Here is a 21,832-nt window from a genome sequence, read left to right on the forward strand (position 1 = left end):
TTTTCTGTCCATGTTTTTGGATGGCAAGGAGGCGGCAGACTGCGTGGACAGGTCCATGGTCACTAGCACAGTCGTCATGCGCCATTCATGGCTAAGGACCTCCGGTTTGCGGCCAATGTCCAGTCAAGGCTGCTAGATATGCCCTTTGACGGACAGAACTTATTTGGCGCCAAGGCTGACAATACCCTCCTGTCTGAGATGACCGTCAAGTCCTTCGGACTCGCGGCCAAACAGCCCCCCACGCAATCCATATAACTTGGCAGGGATGTTCACCCCTTTCCCGTGTTTTCCCCATAATGGCCTTGGACAACCTGCCCTGGGCCAAGGCAGACTCTTCCCGAGAGGCAGAGGTTTTGCAGCGAGGAGCTACCACGGCAACCACTGTCCCCTCTGCTCGCTAGGGCACCAAACTTCAGTGACAGACTCCAGCACCCGTCACTGGTTGTGGCGGGGGGGGCTATCTTTGTTCAGCGGGTGGTGAAGTCTGAGACCACACCCGATGCTTGGGCCGTGGAGGTCATCAATTGGAGGTATTGCCTTCCTTTTCTCCAATGCCCAGTGGTCCACTGGCCACCCCTTTCTCTCCAGACTCCATCCTTCTGGAGGAGGTCAGTCAGCTTTTGGCGAAGAACGCTATCAAACTAGTTCCACAATCAGAACGAGGGAGGGAGTGGTACTCCACCTGTTTTCTGGTGCAAAGGAGGACTGAGGCTTGTGCCCCATTCTGGATCTACAGCTATTGAACTTGTTACTTTGCAAGGTCAAGTTCAAAATGGTTACTCTAGCCCAGATTCTGTAGGTCCTCGATCTGCAGGACTGGTTGGTTTCCCTGGATCTTCAGGATGCCTACTTCCATGTGCCAGTTCATTTGAAGCACAGGAAGTACCTACGTTCCATGGCGTGCCAACATGACTAATTCGGGGTCCGGCCATTCGGTCTTTCATCAGCACCCAGGGTTTTCACCAAACTGCTGGCAATGGTAGTGGCTTGACTCAGGAGGGAGGGCATCCATGTCTTTTCCTACCTGGATGACTGGCTCATTTAAGCTCGCTCACCGGAGCTAGTGCCAGAACATCTACTCCATGCATGCACTCTCTTGCACAGTTTGGGCTTTTCCCCGAACTACAAAAGTCTCTGGTTCTCTGTTCCAGTCTCTCCGATTAATCAGTGCAGTATTGGGCACCCGCCTTCGCAGGGCTTTTCCACCTGAGGAGTGAGTGGCGAAGATTTTCCAAATGGTGAATGTCCTTCAATTACAGACACAAATCTGGGCCTCTGCCTGCCTGCGCCTTCTGGGCCTCATGGCCTTCTGCATCCTAATGGTGCCAGAGGCGAGGCTGTACACAAGATCACTTCAGTGGCTTCTCCATTGCCAATGGTCACAGGACCACATGTTGAACTTTCTGGAGTTCTCTAGTGGGGTGGCTCAGGACCTAGCGTGGTGGGTCGGGTGAGACAACCTGCTGAAAGGTGTATTGTTTCAGCAACCTTGGCCCCAGATGACCGTGTTCACAGGCGCATCTCTGTCCGTTTGGGTTGCTCACTTTTCAGATCTTGCGGTTTGCGGACTGTTGTCTCCCACAGAGTCTTGGGAACACATCAACCTTCAGGAGGTGAGTGATAAGTCTAGCCCGGGTCAATTTCCTCACTGTGAAAACTGTGCTAATCCTGATGAACAACACAGTGGCCATGCACTACCTCATCAAACAAGGTAGAGTAGGGGTCCTTGCCTCTGTGCAGAGAAGCATTGAGACTGTGGTTCTGGGTTCTGCAGAACAGCGTCTCCCTGACTGCAGCTCATCTGGCCGGACTGGAGATTGTTGCAGCGGATGCTGACGGCAGACAGACCTCGGCCTCCCATGAATAGGATCTTGGTCTGGAAGTTCTGGAGGAGATCTCCTCTCTTTAAGGGACTCCTCAAATGGACCTCTTCTTTTCTATTGTCAACAGGTAGTGCAAATTGTTCTGCTTCAGGGAATTTCCTGATCCGGGAGCTCTGGGGGGGGACGCACTGACAGTTGAGTGTTTTTTCTACCTCCTTTATGTGTTTGCGACGATCCCAGTCATACCACTGGTCCTCAAGAGTCTGTTCAGAACCATGCTGAACCCGATTACCCTGGACTGGGCCCAGAGAACGTGGTATCTGGAGTTGCTGGGCATGTCCATTTGCCCTCCCTGGCGCCTTCTGAGGAGAGTCAACTTGTGCTCCCCATAGGAGGGGCAGGTCCTCCATCCGAACCTCAGCATCCTGAACCGTCGTACTTGGCTACTGAGAAGCTAAGATGCACAGAGTGAGACTTGTCGGAGGACATCCTCGATGTGCCCCTGTCAGCTCGGAGACCCGTGATGAAGTCCATCTATGCCTGCAAGTGGCGTACATTTTCATTGTGGGTCTGGGAGACAGACCTGGATCCCTTATCCTGTCCTCTATTCCCAGTGTTGGATTTGCTGCTTTCATTGGCCCAAGCAGGCCTACAGATTGGCATTGTAAAGGGTTACCTTGCTGCTATTTCTGTGTTCGAGGTCCCCGGAACAGGGTTCGTTTTTCGCAGTGCCCACTGTTATGCAGTTATTGTAGGGGTTGTGCAACCAGTTTCTTCCCCGCCCGTTTGTGGATCTGACGGGGGGGATTTTAATTTTGTTTCAACATTTCTCATGGGCGCTCCGGTTGAGCCCCTTCATTCCTGTTCCTGTGGTGTGTTTCCTGGTTGCCATCACATCCGCAAGACTGGTGAGTGAGCTCCAGACATTGTCTAAATGTCTCGTACTAGAGGCTAGGAAAGATGGCAAGCTTTTTGTTGGTTGCACTGGTGCTACTGCTAGCACGGCTGTGACCAAACAGACCCTTTCCAGGAGGATCATTCTTTGCATCTCAGAATGGTATGATCTAGCTGGAAATGATGTGCCTGAGGGTCGCAGCGCTTATTCTACCAGAGGTGTGGCTGCCACCTGTGCCCTGCAGAGGGGGGATCCCTGGCCTGGACATTTGTCAGGCGACAACGTGGGGGTTTCTGCACACGTTCGCTAAGCATTACTGCTTGGAGTCCCTTGCGGGCATGGAGGCCCATTTTGGTAGGGCAGTCCTTCAGAGTGTTTTGGTTTAGGTGGTGTCCTTGCTTTCCTCCCACCTCCGGATTGCGTACTGCTTTGGGAGTCCATCATTGATGAGGAATCCATGGCAGGAAGGAATCCATTCGAAAAACAAATTACTTGCCTCTCGGTAATGTTCTTTCTGATGGATGGTCCTGTCATTGCCCTCACTACCTGCCCCCCCTTGTGGGAAGCTAGTACACAATTGGTTCTACAGTCCCTCAGCGTCAGACTGCTAGGGAAAAAGGGTGAAACTGAGGCCATTGGGTGCAGTGCCACTATTTATACTGGCTCTGACATTTCCGGCTTGGAGCACGTATCGTTGTTGGACGAGCCAGATGTTGAGCTGTGCAGCACCCCCTGGCGGCAGATGAGTTCCCGGAGAACAGCTGCGCTGGGATATGGATATCATAGACGAGGAATCTGTGGCAGGAACAATCATCGGAAAGAACATTACGGAGAGATGAGTAACTTGTACACATGGGTACTTCTTGGAGGGACTTTTGGGACCTGGAAATAAACCTAAGACCAATTTTGATTTGTGACCTAGTGGGGCTACAAGGCTCGCTTTCTGTCCTGAGCCTCTTCTCTACACAGATTGTAGAGCGCCAGACGGAGCAGGACCCTCTCACCCACTGCAGGAGCGCAGCGCCCATGATTCGGATGGGCCCACACCATGAAGGTAAGCCCCTGGGTTTCCCACTATACCACTGATCCATCTATGGCATAAATTGCTATTTCCTCACGGAATCGGAAATCACTCCACCACTATCCTGCTTCTATTGAAACAACAACCCATATCAGCCACCATTCCAGCCTGCGTTGCATTTGTCCTACGACATGTTGCAGATTCAGGTAGAGCTGAATTACGAGTTTAGCCCCTCCAAAATGGCCGCCCGACATTTCTAATATCGCTAGATACTAGTAGTGAGCCCAAGCCTCCCAAAGCTGCACAGGATTGGCTGGAGCCATCCTTTTACAGGAACCCCAATTGCTGGCAGGCGAGTAGCCGGCCCGCCCTCGAAGGTACGACCTACAAGGCTTGCTTCCTGTCCTGAGCCTGTCCAGAGACGTCGCCGGAGCCCGAAACTCTGCCATTTTTCACATCCTCTATGAAGCTTCGCCACCTCATGTATTTTCTGATAATACACACCCATGGACTAATTCATCATGCACAAGGACACGCATCCGAGTAAGACTTCATGCTTCATGCTAAGTAATCCACCTATGAGTCTGCATGCCTAACCAAACAGCTTACTAAATTGTCTGATCTAAGTTTGTTGCTGACCGCCGAAGCCGTGAGCTGTCTGCTTTCTCTAACGAAATTAGCAATGCACACGCTTGGATAGCCCCATCTGCTGTCTCCCTTTGTTAAACCACCAAAGCTAGACTACCCGCCTCATGCGATCACCCACACTCGCACTATCCTGAGCTGTCCATAGCTCGCTTTCGCCTGCAACCCATTTCCATCCTGTACCGTTTCCCAACAGCCTGTGCCCCGCTGCCCTCACCCACAGCATAAATACATGCTACGAATAGCCTCTGCCCCACCGTGGCAGTAACCGCAGTGCACCTACCACTCAAACACTGGGTGTAAGTGCAACCTACGTGTATCTGCACACCGCCGGTCCCACCAACCAGCCTGCAGCCAGCACTCTATCAAGCATGTTGGCCTCTGGCAAGAGATAGGAGCACAGATACCGCTCACCAAATGACCTACTGAAACCGATTGAACGAGCCGCATTACTACATTTTTCTGCTCCAATGACCACTGCACCTCACTTTACTGGCCTATTGCCTACTCTTCAAACTAGGCTATTGCATCTCAAACTGACCTGTGTTGCTTTGATCTAGGCACCTCACCTGTACCGGCCTACTGTTTCTCTATGTACTACTCTGCTGAAGTGTACTAGCCTTTTGTATTTTAAATTGACCTGTGTTGCTTTGATCTAGGCACCCCACCTGTACTGGCCTATTGCCTACCCTTTGAACTAGCCTATTGTATATTAACTGACCTGTGATCTCCTCCTCAACCCTAGACCTCTTAAACATGCTAGGCCTCCTATCATTCATCATGTTTCCCTTCTGCTTAATGCACCAGGCCTCTCCCTGTTCAGGAGGATCATTTATTAAACATGACAACGGACTATCCAGACTTGGTTGCCAGCGCCACCATCCCTCCTTTCCCCAGCCCGCTAGAACAAACTATCAACACCCCCAAAAATGCCACCACCAACACAGAGCCGAACCCCACCCTCCCCCTTGCCACCTCCAAATTGCACACCCCCCCCACAGAAGCTACCAACAAGAGAACACCCGTTCTGGGCAACGACGGATACAAGAGACTCTGATCCCGAACAACTCATTACACCTGTCCTCCAGCCCCACATCCACAGCCTCCTTCCCAACCAAAACAAAAACAGACATCACACCAAACACCAACATACACAAAGGCCCTCCCATAGCATGTGCCAAATTACCAAGCAGCGCCAAAACCCCTATACTCACACCTGACCTAGAGAATACACCACACCTAGACCAGACCCCCAACCTCGAATGTGCACTCATCAATGCCCGATCTCTGGGAGCACAAGCCATAGAAATCAACAATCTCATCATTGACCAACAACTTGACATCTTGGTGGTTACTGAAACCTGGTTACACCCAGCGTCAGGTCCTCTTCCAACAATTGCCATCCCATCAGGATTCAGCATTCTCAGGACTGACAGGACTAAAGCCCAAAGAGACGGAGTCGCTCTAATAGCCAAATCCACACTGCAAATTAGAGCATGCCCAATTGAAGAAATACAAGGATACAAACTCCTCTTAATCAAATTCACATCAGATCCTAAAACCACCAACAACTTCCTGGTTGTGTATAGATCACCAAACAAAAACACCCACCCTGACGTGGACATCCCTTTACTGCTCAGCCCCTACATCAAACCCAACACTAAATACATCATACTTGGAGACCTAAACGTAGGTTATAAAAACCCCTAGATCACACAGCCGCGGCCTTCAACATAGCCATGCAAGATATGTGCTTCTCGCCACTGGTCAGCAGCCCTACCCATGACAAAGGCAGAATATTGGATTGGGTCCTCAGCCTCAATTCACAAGTAAACATTGACTCTGTCACGCCTATAGATTGGCCCGACCACCGCGTCATCAGTCTCTCCCTGGACAACCTGACCACAGATACAACACTGAATAAAAAACCTGACACCTTTGAGACCAGAAATATCAAAAAACTCACTTTGGATCCAGAGAATCTGGCCGAAGAATATAATAAAATTATGTCCACATCCTTGGACTTAATTGCCCCCATTAATCCTAGACCAAGTAAGCCCAAAACTCATCTGAATAAATGGTTTACACCATTCCTCAAACCTAAGACAGCAAAAAAGAAACTGCAAAGCCACTTGGAAAAAAACTACCTTCAGTAGCCACCAAACACACTCTCTAAACTCTCAGCCGTCTATAAAAGAGAAATTTGTCCAGCAAAACAAATTTCCTTTGACACACGCATCTCCCAAGCCAAATCCAATACGAAGGAGCTTTTCACTATCCTCAAAGAATTAGAGACCCCCATAGCATCACCTGACACCTGCATTAAAGATAAAAAATGGTGCTCAGAGATCCAAAACGCACTAGCTAACAAAATTTCCACCATACAAAATAAAATTGCCAGCAAAAGAGCCTCCATAAACAACTCTCTCCCATCGAAAACAACCGAGAGTACTACTACCAATGACTCCACCCGATTTAACTTCACCAAAGTTTCAACCCTTGAAGTGGAAAGAATCATTCGGTCTCTGAAACAGTCTGTCAGGGTGATCTGTGTCCTGCACAGCTTATCAAAGATGCTGCTCGAGACCTCTCTCCCTTCATTACAAAGCTTATTAACGCGTCCTTCTCCACCAGTTCTATCCCCACTAATCTTAAAAAAAATCTTGGGTACTTCCACTCTTAAAAAAACCCGCTCTTGACCCTACCACACCGACTAATTACAGGCCTATCACGACTGTACCTTTTCTCCTAAAAATCCTGGATAAGGTTGCCTATGTACAAATCCAGAAATACTTGGAAGAACACCATCTATTAGGAGCTGGACAATCAGGCTTCCGTCCACAACATGGAACCGAGACAACACTCATCGACCTCAAGTCCCAAATCGATGAGATTAGAGACAATGGCAAAGCCGCCCTACTCCTCCTCCTAGACCTCTCGGCCGCATTCGACCTGGTCGACCACAATATTCTCTGTAACCACCTTAACACAGCCGCTCACTTCTCTGAAGAAGCAATTACCTGGATCATATCCTTCCTAAATGGCAGAACCATGAGGGTCTTCTCTCCCACAGCTGCTGCAGACCCCATACCAATCACTTGTGGCATGCCACAGGGTTCCTGTGTCTCGCCCACAATATACAACATTTTTACCAAGCCCCTTTTCGATGATCTGGATCATCTCGGTGTCACCTACACTAACTATGCAGATGACACCCAGATCCTCTTCCCGCTTTTGGGGATTATGAAATGGATTTGGCCTTGGTGAACAGAGTGTATATCATCATCCAGGCATGGATGGCCACACATGGACTATGCCTGAATGATGACAAAACTGAACTCGTCATCCTGGGCACCACCACTAGCCTAAAAAAACTAGGTCCCAATTACTCTTCATTTATAATTGATGGTAACAGCATCAATGTAGGACATGAGGTAAAAACGCTTGGCTTTTACCTAGACTCAAAGCACTAATTTACCAAACAGGTTAATTCCTTAGCATCCTCCACTGCCTATACCTGCAAATTGATCCGCACAGCTAAACCATTTCTATCTGACAACAGCTGCACGATCTTGGCTAGAGCCCTCACCTTGTCTCGCCTGGACTACTGTAATGCCCTCTATTTAGGGTCCACCAAAGCCATCACCAGAAAAATCCAAACCTTACAAAATAACGCCCTTGGAGCGGCATTAGGTATCCCTAGAAGAGATCACATCTCTGAGAGTAGCAGACAGAACAACTGGCTCCCAACTTACGACAAAATTCTCTTAAAAACTGTCACTCTCACACAAATCTCTTAACAATGCTGCACCTATCTACCTGGCGGACAGATTCCACAGACAGACTTCCTTGAGACCCTCCAGAACAGCCTACAAAGATTGCCTCTCTATTCCCAATTTCAATCGCTCCACAATAGATGGCAACAGCTTCCCAGTGAAAGCAGCCAAATTATGGAACTCCCTACCTCCTACTTTGAGAACTGACCTCCCCTAGCAAAACTTTACGACTAACAGCATCATGTGGCTGAAAACCAATGCAACAAGTAGCTAGCTCCTACTGTGAGGACTACCACCCCTCCACCCTATTGCACTCCTTACACATTCACCCACTATCACCCACACATGCTTATACCGCTGATATCAGCTAGTTGTATGCATCATTTATATTATCACCATTGTTCTATCTGTCTGTAATAGGAATTACTGTATATATGTTTTGTAATCTCCTGTAATATGAATTTCCTGTATATATTTCTTGCATTCTCCTTTAATAGGAATTACCTGTATATATCTTTTTTTTGTATTTAATACCTGTATGTAAATAACTTCGCTGTTGTAACTAAGCTTCGCATATACATGTAACCGCTGCGCCCTGTTACCCGAGGGTATGATCGCGCATTATAAATAATAAAACAAACAAATTCTCCTCTGCCACCTCTTAAACCTCCAAGCTCATACAAGCCGTAAATTCCTCACGCCTGACAATTGTCACACTAGCAAGAGCCCTTATACTCTCAAAACTCACTACTGTAATGTACTCCTTTTAGCCACCTCCAACAACAATCTGACCAAGCACCAGCTCATGTAGAACAAAGCCCTCCGAGCAGCACCGGGCATAAAAAAGAGTGAACACCTCTCCAGCATCAGAAGAGACAATCATTGGCTACCCATAAAGGCTAGGATTATATTCAAAACCCTATGCATTACACACACATGCATAGCTAACAAAGCCCCCTAAATACCTCAATAACACAATCTGACGCCAGACCCCTCAGGTTTAACAACAACCCTCTCCTCAAAATTGCCTGATGCAAAAGAATAAGAGTGGGGGCAGCAGTTTTAAAGTCCTAGCACCAGAACACTGGAATTCCCTCCCTACTAACATCAAGAACGAAGACTCACACCATTCAAAAAAATCACTGAAAACCTGGCTATTCGACCAATACTAATCATATACTGATCCTCCATCCCAACCTTGCCAGCTTAGTTACCTCAGGGACCATGACATGGCTATGTACTACAACAGTGTGTAACCAATGTGTAACCTGCTTCTAACTGTAAGATTGTATTTTCCAAGTTGTCTGTAACTGTATGACGTTATACCTCAGCGTCTGGGCGTATAACAAATGTAATAAAATAAAAATAAAATAAATGCCATTGCTGTATCTCGTCTAATGACTCATTTTGCACAAGGGCACCTCCCAGAGACAGATGGCACCAGAGATTTACAAGTCAATGTACATTGCGAAACAGCTGGCAGGAAGAGAATAAGCAAAAGACCAGTAGATGTGCAAGAGGACCTCAGAATGCACGTCAGCTCTGGGTTGCAACTGTATGCAAAGTCCAGTACACGATAACAACATATATATTGTGTAACACTGGCTCAACATCAAACTACTGCTATAGATGCCAAGGCAACTATGGCTGCCACTGACCTCTTTCCTGCTGCCAAAAAGGATCTACAATATAGGCAGGGGGGTGGGGCGGTGCTTGCCAAAGTTTTTTGTATACGACTTTAGTGATGCAATTTTAAACAGTTGGAAATTCAGTATCCATTGACGTAGAAAAGGTGTTCCGTTTCTGGGATCCACATACAAGGCCAGGGAAGAGATATTTTTAAAGGTTGTTTTTTCCAGAGTGTGGTAGTAGAATGTAAGTATCCACTCAAAGAAGGAACGTGATTTGTGGCAGTTTGTCCGGCCAGAGTTTGAGGTTGCCTAGCTTAGATGTGTGTAGTATTTGTTGAAGATACACACTGCATACAGTGTTTCTAACGCTCAAAATATCACTGATTGGGGACGCACGATCCGACCAATTGTAATCTGAGGTGGAAAAACAGCATCCATTACAGCTTAACCTGACTCATCCATTCCTTTGGCTGCCCATCGCGTTAGTCTAGAAAAAAGGGAAAGCTTATAAAGCTAAGGTGCACGGTACACCGTGTTCATCCTTTTAACCGTTAACAAGGTAACGTATGGTAACACAACAACAACGGTTTTGTAGGAAGGTAGGTATTCAAGGTGCATCTAAGGTATGCAAAATGCATCGAGTTATGCATAGTTCCTGTTGAAAAATGCTATAGCATGCTCCTTTGTTGATGTAATTGTTTTCATTGGACATAAGCTCTTTAAAAATGTTTTTTAATAAACACAAAAATAAAATGTGCTGTTTTTTTTATTTTTAAATACAGCTACGTGGTATCGGGCGATGCTGATGGAAAGCTAAATATTTGGGACTGGAAGACGACAAAACTCTACAGTAGAATAAAAGCCCATGATAAAGTGTGCATCGGAGCTTTGTGGCACCCTCATGAAACGTCCAAGGTCATCACGTGTGGCTGGGATGGTCTCATTAAACTCTGGGACTAACATGTCGAGGAGCTTTCAAATACTGCCTTGAGTAGAGAATGTGGCGCAATTGGGGCAAACGTATTGAGTGCTGTACGGTAGACCTTCGGGCCACTGCGAGCTTACTGGAGAATGCAGCTTTACTTTCATGTTGACGCAGGACAATGACAGGGAAACTAAAACAAGACCCAGCTAATGCTGCTTCCGAGGAACACAATTGTATCATTATAAAAGCCTTCATTTTTTAACAATAGTTTGATTAGTTACTTGTCATGCGAGGTGTGCTCTGGGTTTTCAGCAGTGGGGTTTCCGCCCTGCCATTGCATTGGTCGTGCAGTGATGATCCGTGCGGCCTTCGTAGACAGGTTGCCACTTCTTGCTGTGATACCGTCTGCTAATTACCTGAGCTCCACTGGGCGACGGCCCCACTGCGCAGACATCTCCTGTGTATTAAATAAATGTATTCTTTTGCATTTTTACCATTCGGCGGTATTGCAATTGTTTATTTACAACAGGCCCGCGACGCCATGGTGCACATGTATTCCAATGTGAAAGAACACAAGGGCGAGGTATGGCTTTCATTTTAAATTCTGACTGAAAAATGTTTTGTCTGCGTCCTGGCATTCTAGTCACGGAACTATGTGCCACCCGTGCCCAGGACAGTCTACTGTGTGTGTGCGCGTGTACATAGACCCCAAATTCCTTTTTTAACATATTTTTTTTACAGAACATTTTCGTTACAGTTGTGATATTCGGGCAGCGTGGCCGATATGCCCATGGACACTTTAAATAACCTGGATGCTAAGGAACATTTGAAAATCGTTATTCTGGTTGTTTGCTTTGCAGTATTCCTGGTCGGTTACCACCGATTTCTAAAATAATGTATAATAGAATGACCCACCCTTGCCAGGACCGATAGATTAGCTGCACCTGAAGAGCAACGAACCACCTGCACCTCATGAATCACTGTCCACTTTCTGTTAGCCTTCCTGCAGAAACATTTTCATCTTTATAGCAAACCATGATACAAATGTTTTACAACCAAACACAGTGTAAAAGTGAAGACTTCTTTTTATTTTTCAAATAGATTTTATATTCCGTCAGTAGAAGGGGAAAGGTGACTCAAGTATTGCATTATTTCAATTACCATGCAGGTGTTTTTGTAATTATGCATTCATATGATCTAAATGTATTTATTAAAGTAAAACAAAGTACCTTTAACTGTGACGACTGATTTCTTTGCTGTTCATTGTTACATCAGCTATAAAGAGCTGTTAAGTCCTCTTTTTAGGGGCTGTGTGGGTGAGGACTGGAAAATATAATGTATACAATATTCCACAAAACAGCTTACTCCCTTCCAGCTAGAAGGTAGTTTCAAGTCTCCCCCTGACACTTTTACACACACTTATTCAACATGGATATAGGTGCGGATGCATGGTTTATGAAAAAATATTCTAATATTTTTATATTAATATTCATAAACCACCAACATATAACAACTTCTTAAAAATTAAGTGTGATTCATTAGTCTGATTCTGGTATACATGCATGATAACAACCAAATTCATTATTTTTCAAGATTAGAAAACAATTATTCAATCATGTGCCATTATAGCTATCTCTTTCTAAGGAGAAACAATGTGCCAACACTCTGTGTGTGTTTCTAGAACCAATGTTCAGTTGTTAAAATGCCATCAAATTAATGCAATAAACATCTCCCATTGGTGCTGTCCTCAGGGCACTCTTTTTGTTTTCGTCACGTGATGATGTTCAACGTGTTGCATAATACGAGCATATTGTATTCTACTTAATCTAGTAAAGGCCTGTGTGGCGGAGACTTGAAATCTGCAAATTCTTAGACTCTGTGGTCAAAAAATGTTTACGTGGGTCACAGCGGTCCTGGTGCCGTGTGTCATCAATCTCCACAAAAGTGGTCGTGGTGCGTGATTTCTGGTTACACGCACTTGGCCGGAGCGTTCTCACTATTTACATGTCTTTGTGGACCAAGCTGCCCTGGGTGAAAGTCACGTATCCCCAAAACCTCGATCTGCTCTATTCCGTGCGCGTTAATTTCTAGCCTGCATCGGCGGTTGGATGCGAGCTCGCCAAACTTCCGTTCATTGTTACTACATCGCATTTCTACGTTTTTAAGCTTAAAGGAAAGGTGTGGTGATAATGCTCGGTTTGCTGCAGGTCATACACCTTTTTGGTTTTCTTTTCCCTCATGATGATGTTGCTACCATCCTTCATGGAGTTACAGGGCCGGTGTCCTTGGCTTTCTCACACAGCTCGAGTTTTATGCGCAAGAAAGAAATGCATGTATTTGTTGGGTGAGCGAGCTGAACTCCTTTTTGGTTTATGTTTTTGGTTCTGGCAACTGTACACTTAATCCAGGACAATCTGAGTCCTCTCAAACATGGCAGACATTTATGCATGCACAATTTCACATTATGGATTTGCCAATGAATCTTAAGGGCGGAGGGGGGTGTTAACTTCACGAGTTGTACAATGCCTGCATAAAGGTATTCCACGAGGGAGACTTTTGATTTTACACTTTCCGCATGTTTTTATGATTTACTGTGACAATAGAATAAGTTTTATGAATACATATTTGATTTATTTATTTGAAGGGTTTATATAGTCCTTTTTATCCAAAGCGCTTTGACAATTGAGTGTGGTACAATAAACATGAACAATCCATCAAATTGAGGAGTAAGGATCAAAGACCAAGAAAGTAGGCAGCGTTAAAGAAAAGGAAAGAAGAAGTAGGTGACACTTACTGGGAGTGTCCAGAGCAAACTTCAAAGGGGAGACAAACGTTTTTGGGGTAAGGAGCTTAAACGAGCGAAAGCAAGAAGCTGTGCAGGGCGGGTGTGGGCGACAGAAAGAAGAAATTGAGAAGAGGATCGGGGAATCCGAGTGGGTTGGTACAGAGAAATCGAGGAACAGAGGTAGGTGGGGGCAAGTGCCATGGGTACATTCAAAGATTAGACAAAGGAAATTAAATACACAGAGACGTTGGACTGGGAGCCATTTGACATGGGCAAGATAAGGTGCAATGTGAACAGAGCGCGGTAGAGTGAACCGAGAACGAAGAGGAAGGAGGGGGAAGACCTAGGTAAATCGACAAAGTGGGGCGCAGTAATCCAGGCTAGAAAGGGCCAGGGACTGGAGCAGAGTTTTAGTGGAAGAAGTAGTGGTGGATTTTCCTAATTTTAATCCGATGAAAGCGGCAAGAATGCGACAAATGATATAGGAGTTTTAAAGGAAAAGGTGGCATTAAATGATGACGCCCAAGTTCCGTGCTGGGGTGGACAAACCGGGGGGGGGGGTGCAGCAGAGGAAAATAGATAGGGGAGTCAGGAAATGAACAATATTTGCATTTGCTTTGATTTGAGGCAGTGGCAGAGCCAGGAGGGGCAAGGGAGTGCTCGCCCCCACCTGCTTTCACAGTGTTGTCCGTTGCGCTCAAGTTAGGAGCATGTTGCTCCGCGCCTGGGGAAAAAGAGATACAGGTCAATTTCAGTTCGCTGAGTGGAACGGGCTCCTGACAGAAGGCAAAAGTGGCCTTTTCCACAACTTTTCCACGAGCAGGGCGACCGTGGCATGGTGTGGCAACAAGGTTGATGCCGACGTTGTCAATTTACTATTGGAAAGGCAGATCGCTACATTGTGTACTTTGTACAGACTCAGCAGCAGCCTGCGGGAACGTTGCAAGAGAAGGCAGGCTGACGGCAAGATTTAATTTGCACAGTGCAGGCAGCTCGGTTTCATTGGCAGCCAGCTGTGACCAACAAAAGGGGCCAGTGGAATATAAGAGCAACCAAGAGGAGCATTGCGCTTTGCCCGCAAACCGACCTGCGTAGAGACAAGGTCACTGGATGTGACACAGCAAGAAGCGGCATTTGAGAAAACAAAGCAGATTGTGTCAGGGAGCGGGAGTCACTGGGAGCAAAAAGGCTGCGCTCCACAAAGTAGGCTCGCAGACACGGCAAGTGCAGTTTTAATGAGGGCAGAGCTCCAAAGTGGGGAGCAAAAAGCATCTCCGCTTGCAATCCCACATGCAGAGATGAAGGAAAGCAAACATTGCAACTGGGATTTGGAACAGCTGAAAAAAGAAAGCCATAAGGAGGAAGCAGCTATCATAGGTAAATTATCTGGAGAGTGATGAGCACTGTTTTGTATCCTCCCTGCGTCCCGCAACGTGTTGACGCAGGGCGTCTTGAATAAAAGCCCCGCCCCGCGAGGAGGAGGCAGTTCCGGGGCATCGCAACCTGATACGTGCGTGTGTATCTGATTAGCTCCCGCTGGAGCTGCGCAGCTGAGGCCTACCTCCGCGGCCTCGAACGTCCTGTCCCCGGTCCCCTTGGTGCCGCGGACAGAACATAACACTGGCGACGAGGGACGAGAAACCCGAGACATGGGCATAATGCACAATCAGCTGATCGCCGCAGCAGCGATTCGACAATTTTTGGACACCCGGTGGGGGGGGGGCACAAACCCCCCTCCCTCTCCCCCGCCCACAAAAAACATTTTTTTTTCTGTCATCACACGCTCGCTTCGCACAACGGAGGTACCACCTCTAATTCTTCTTGACCAGAAGGAACTGCCACCAGGGACACCTGACACCTGGGAGTCAGAAAGCACACACACCACGATGCTGTTGAATTCTAACAAAAGAAGACTACAGACACCTACAGCCACGCACTAAGGTGAGGCAGAGGACCCTGTCAGGGGAAAGTGCACTCCTGCCATGGCGACTGGCACATTCACCCCCAGGCCCGGCACGCCGCCTAGACTTGCTGCAAATTTATCGACATCCACGCCACAAGCCCGTCCACAAGGTGGCTCCTCTGTCATGATACAGCCATTTGACCCATTTACTGATCCGTCATCAGTTGCCCCCCGGTGGCAATTATGGATCCAAAAGTTTGAAATGGCGATGGAATGTAAGGACATCACTACCGCCAGGAAAATGAGATCGCACCTATTGTTAAATGTGGGGGATAAAGTGCTTCGTATTTTCAACTCACTATCGATGATGGCCAGGACATTTACCAGCAAGCGAAGGACGCCTTGACGGCCCACTTCCTCCCACAACTCAATCCTGATTCCGAAACTTTTATATTTTGTACTACTATTCAAGCAAAGGAGGAGACTTAAGATGCCTACCACAGCCGACTCAGAAAACTGGCGATTTCCTGCGAGTTTACAGACGTCGAGAGAGAAATTCGAAGACAGCTCATCAATGGCATCCAATCAGAGAAACTGAGGAGGATGGTACTGAGTGAAAGAGGAATCTCGCTAACACGCATTCTTGAATTGGGTCACCAGAGAGAGCTGGCACACTCCAGAGCAGCCCACATGGGCACTACGCTTCAAAAATTACAGCCCGCCCTCACGACGGCCATGGTAGCCCAAGTCAACAATCGACAATCACCGAGGGATGAGTCTGGTGCAAATTACACGAATGCCAGATGGCAGCCACGAATCCCGGGGCCCATGAAGTGCGGATGGTGTGGTGGACCGCGACATGGACGAAGGAACTGCCTGGCACAAGGGACAACTTGAGGCGCATGTGGCAGGAAAGACCACTATGCCAAAGTGTGCCGGTCGTCAACCGCCCAACAACCCACACCACAGAATGCCCAAGGGAAGAGTGGGGGCAAGAAGAAGCAGGTTAGTGCACGACGAGTGGAGACAGCAAACTCCTCAACTGAGGAAGAAGGGGATGACACGACCGCAGCCCACCAGGAGCCTGTCGAGGAACAGTGGAGAAAAGGGAGAAAAGTATATCTGGTGTCAGCCCTTAATCATAGACATGCAACGTCCAGGAAAGGACTGAGGAGGCGCAAGTGGCAGGTCACGATCCAAAACCAGCAAATTTGGATGACCATAGACACGGGGGCATCCGTGAATGTCATGCCAATGAGCTACAGCCAAAACCGGACCTGAAGGACACCGACACTCTGCTGTTCGCAAACGGGTGCAAGAATCCATTACCCGTGGTTGGCAGATTCCGCACGACCCTCAGCCATGGCGAGACCGTGCTACCATCCAAGATCTATGTGGTAGACGAGGGAATTGAATGTCTCCTGAGTGGCGACGCGGCGGAAGACCTGGGCCTAGTAACCTTCATCTGCGAAATAAAGGATTCACAAGAAGTTGAGGGGCTCCTAGCAAAATATCTCAACCTGCAGAGAGGCATAGGATGCTTGAAAGGAAAGTCGATCAGACTCCACATTGACGAGTCGGTCCAGCCAAAAGCCGTAAGACACAGGAGGACACCATTCCACATGAGGGAACAAGTGGAACAAGAACTCAGAGCGCTGGAGAAAGCAGGAGTAATGGAAGAAGTAACGTGACCCACACCACGGGTTTCCCCGATGGTTGTTACAAAAAAACCAAAACAGCCTGGCAAAGTCCGAATCTGTATAGATATGCGTCTACCAAATGCCGCCATCAAGCGGGAGCGCCACATTACACCGACACTTGACGAATTTGTGGCCGACCTAATGGGGGTCAAAGATCTTCTCTAAGGTCTATCTAAAAGCAGGATACCATCAGCTGAAATTGCACAGGGAATCCCGATACATAACCACTTTTTCAACCCACATTGTCTTGCGAAGGTACAATCGCCTAAGTTTTGGGATCTCTTCAGCTGCCGAGGTTTTTCAACAGACGATTCAAGAGGTCATCAGGGGCATACCAGGTGTCCTAAATGTGAGTGACGACATTCTGATCCACGCAAACGACAGAGAAGAGCAGCTGAAGAGGCTGCACATGCTCCTTGGCAGACAGGACGGAGCGGGCCTAACCATTCACAAGGAGAAATGTGAATTCCTCAAGACCGAAATATCCTTTTTTGGCTACACGTTCAGCAGTACCGGCATCTCACCAGACCCCCAGAAGATCGCAGATATTCAGGCTGCAAGCCCACCCACCACGCCGACTGAGATGCGCAGTTTTCTGTGGATGGCCACGTACTGTGGGAGGTTCATTCGGAACTTGGCCACACTGTCTGAACCTCTTTGTAAACTTACCAAGGTCAGCGCAAAGTGGGAATGGGGGCAAGTGTGCCAGGAAGCTTTTGAGAACATCAAAGAGTCACTATCAACAGACAGCAAAATGGCGTACTATGACACCACGCTCCCAACGGAGCTGTATGTGGACGCCAGCCCGGTAGGTTTGGGAGCCATCCTACACAGGTGACGACGGAGGGTGAGCAAAGACCTATTGCATACGCGTCCAGAGTTCTCACGATTACAGAACGGTATTCCCACATTGAGAAGGAGGCGATAGCCGTATAGTGGGGGTGTCGCCATTTCCATCTCTACCTTTATGGCAGAAGGTTCACAACATATGCAGACCACAAACCTCTACTCCCCATCTTCATGGGCACATCCTCCCACCCACCGGCCTGAATTGCAAAATGTCTACTGCACCTCCAGCAATACAACTTTGAACTGGCCTATCAGCCGGGAAGTGGGAATCCGGCAGACTTCCTCTCGGGCGGCGACTCCGCAGGAAGTACAGGTAGCAGAGGAGACCGAGGAACATATCTGTCAGGTGGTGCACACCATGAGACCGAAGGCTGTCCGTATCGACGACATCGCAGAAGAAACACACAAGGACCCGTGCTGCGACCTGATCAAGGACACTATCAGGGGAATGGAGATCCTTCATGAAGAACACCCACAACAGAACAACGGAAGCAAAGCGTTCCTCACAGGGATGTTCACCATACGACAGGACCTGTCGATCACGGAACAGGGACTGCTACTGAGGGGAAATCGAATCATCATCCCACCAAGCCTCCAGGACAGAATAGTGACACTGGCTCACGACAAAAGCTTGCATCCGGCATCGAGTGGAGTTCCCACAGATAGACGAGAAAGTCGAGGAGCTGACAAACACCGGTCTACCATGCCAGATCACCAGGGCTCCCCCGGACCCAGAGCCAATTCAGTCAGCGGAGCGAGGACTCGGCAGGTGGGATGCAATAAGCATTGATTTCTGCAAACTGCGAGAAGGCCTCTACTTCCTAGTGGCCATTCACGACCACTCACTATATCCCGAAGTTGAGGTGGTAAGCTCCACGGCAGCGGAGGTGGTCATCCCTGCAATGGAGAAGATGTTTGCGACACATGGACTACCCACAAGAATCAAGAGTGACAATGGCTCACCTTTCCGGGGGGGGGGAGTTCAACCATACCTGCAAGAACTGAACATACGTTACCACCACATCATGCCAAGGTGGCTGCAGGCAAATGGGGACGTCGAACGTTTCATGAGGACACTCCACAAGGTCCTGAGGCTATCGAGGGCAAATGCCAGCCCCTGGCAAGTCGACCTGTATCGATTTTTGCTTAACTATAGGGTCACCCCTCACAGCACGACCGGCGTACCCCCGGCAGACCTGATGTTTGGTACAGTCATAAAGTCATCAATATCGCACCAGCCCAGCAGAAGCCCGGACACGATAGACGACGAACAAACAGAAGAGAAGAGGAAGGGAGCCAATGTGCACATGAGTGCCAAGAGAAGGGCGAAACAATCCAACCACCGGGTGGGGGACCAAGTGGTCATGCTACGGAACCTGACGAAATCCAAATTGGACTCTCGCTATGAGGCTGTCCCATGGACCGTCAGCAAGAGACAAGGAACCATGATAACCGTACAAAGAGGACACTGACCAGTGACACGAAATGCGTCATGGTTTAAGGCCGTGCCAAGAAACTTATGGACTGATGGGGAATGCCCCCAAGAAGACGCTGGCCATCTGTCGAATATTGAAGAACCGGAGCACCCGCAAGGCGGAGAAGAAGCAGATGACCGAACGTGGGAGCTGTGGAATGAACCAGAGATGGGTGAGCCGGACACGGAAGGTGAGACGCCCAATGAGACTGTGGGTCCCAGTTCCAGGGGTGGGGGGATATGGCTTGAGAAGCGCCAACAGGTTGCCAGTTTGGCTCAGAGACTATGGGCCTCATCACGACTTCGGCGGTAATGCGGCGGATTATCCGCCGGACGTAAATGGCGTTAATGCCAAGGCTCCCGGCGGATAATCCGCCAGATCACGAGTTATCATGCACGCGCCCCGGTCCATGGCGTTATCGCGAATAGCGCGAACCTTTAAATCAGGCGCACCGTGCGCTACCTCTATATCACGCTCATAGCGCGCGGGAAATGCGTCGCCGCCGGAACGGGAAATAAAGCGGTGGACATCTTGGAAATGACAATCCGTCGGATATCACAGCCCCTGGAAGCCATCCACGCCATCCAACCCCAAAACATGTCTCAGGAGCGCACTAGGGGCAAGACCGCCCTGGACAGGGTGCGAAAGCCCAAATTCAGTAACCAGGAGCTAGCTGTACTGGTCGAGGAGGCCGAGATACACCACGAGGAGCTGCAGCAGCACAAAACAAGTGGCCAGCGCAGAGCACAAATTTGACGATCAATCAGCCAAAGGGTCAGTGCTGTGGAGCGCGTGCCCCGGGATGGGGAGGATTGCTGCAAGCGCCTGAACAACCTGCACGTGCGAGTCCGTGGCATCCTGTCACAGCACCGGAGTGCAAGTACGGCCACTGGAGGAGGCCCACCCCCACCCGAACTCACACCTTGGGAGGAGAAAATGACAGCCTGATAGATGTTGGCACCATCGAGGGCATTGTTGGAGCAGAGGCAGGCACTGGCATCGACCCAACTGCAGGTGAGTCCCACCCCCGAATGCATGCAGCTGAAAGTACCACACATGCAGACCCTGGGTGAATGAATGCGAAGAAATGTGTGAGAGGTACTGCATACACCCATAAGTGAGGCCTACATCCATTGAACCGTAGTGCTGCCTAGACGACCCTGCACGTGCAGTGCATGAATGACAGGGGCAGGGGATAGACATCCATAGCCATAGGACAGCTACGTAGAGTTTGAGTATGCATGAATAACCCCAAAACCCAGAGCGCAGGGCACCCCAACCACGCATGCAATCTTGTCACTCTGACATTCCCATGCAGTGTACCTTCGTACACACTCACAAAAAGCACCACATGGCGACTGAACAGAATGCAAGTTGAATGCGTGATTGATACTGTCCTCAATCACACTTGTTGGCATGAACTGCATCACATAAATATATGTAGCATTGAACTCAAACCACACCCTATGTACCCCACAGGCACACGTCGATCCCAACGGGACGAAGATGATGGGGAGGAGGCCACACCAACACAGCGCCCATGGCAGCATGCCTCCACCAGCACCACCACCCCACAAAGAGGCCGCACGGAAGGGAGACGACCCAGGCCAACACCCACTTCACCCCAACGGAGCCCCACCAGACAGCAGCAGCAGCCACATGGCCGCAGGGAGGCCACCGCCAGCTCGCCCCAAGCCACCAGTCACGGCCCTGATGCTGAGGTATAGAGGTCTGGATCTGAGCCCGACGTGGGAGCAACACCTCCACGTGGCCATCATGCCGGAGGACAGCACTCTCCCGGAAGCAGTGGGGCCAAAGGGATGGTCACACCCCAGGGAAGCCCAGGCGCACACTATGCACTAAGTCGACATGTGCCTGTGCATCGTGGACACGCCATCATATGGCAGCCTCTGAGTCAGGCAGCCCAGTCCATGCTGGCGCCATGTCACCATGCACCCTCCCCCGACAGCACACAAGTCGCAGGCCTGCACATGACACACCAGGGGTGCCCTTTGTCACTTGGGCAGCAGTGATGAGCCGACTCATCATTATTGAGGCCAAACAGGCCAGGGTGGAATCAATTGCCAAGGTGCCAGAGCCAGCACATCTAGGCTGTCAGTGCATCTATACGGCATGGGTGCAAATACATAGCGCGGGACAATGCGCGCACACGCAGAGTCGTTGAACAATGTACCGCTGCCCTGACAGGCTTCGGGCAACGAGTGAGGGAGTTGACGGAGGCAGTCTCAGCACTTGCTGAGCAAACCAGGGACGGAAACAACCTTATGCGACAGCACATGATGGCCGCCCCTTCAGTCCCTTCGACATCGACCACACCCACGGAGGGTTCCCTCGAGCCATCTCCTAGGAGCCGGTCCATGCACCACATAAGGGGACGCACACC

The 21,832-nt window shown here is 49.0% G+C and overlaps 1 protein-coding gene across 1 annotated transcript in view; it reads left to right on the forward strand.

Moving 5' to 3' along the window:
- Positions 1 to 11,951, forward strand: part of CDC40 (cell division cycle 40) — a 1,027,131-nt gene extending 1,015,180 nt beyond the window's left edge. Inside the window, exon 15 of the mRNA XM_069607756.1 lies at positions 10,574 to 11,951. Within this exon, the coding sequence (XP_069463857.1) occupies positions 10,574 to 10,751 (178 nt within the window). The 3' untranslated portion in view covers positions 10,752 to 11,951. The remainder of the gene's footprint in view (positions 1 to 10,573) is intronic.
- The last annotated feature ends 9,881 nt before the right edge of the window (positions 11,952 to 21,832 follow it).

This window comes from Ambystoma mexicanum, chromosome 4q, assembly GCF_040938575.1.
Source record: "Ambystoma mexicanum isolate Mex_15411 chromosome 4q, UKY_AmexF1_1, whole genome shotgun sequence".
NCBI lineage: Eukaryota > Metazoa > Chordata > Amphibia > Caudata > Ambystomatidae > Ambystoma > Ambystoma mexicanum.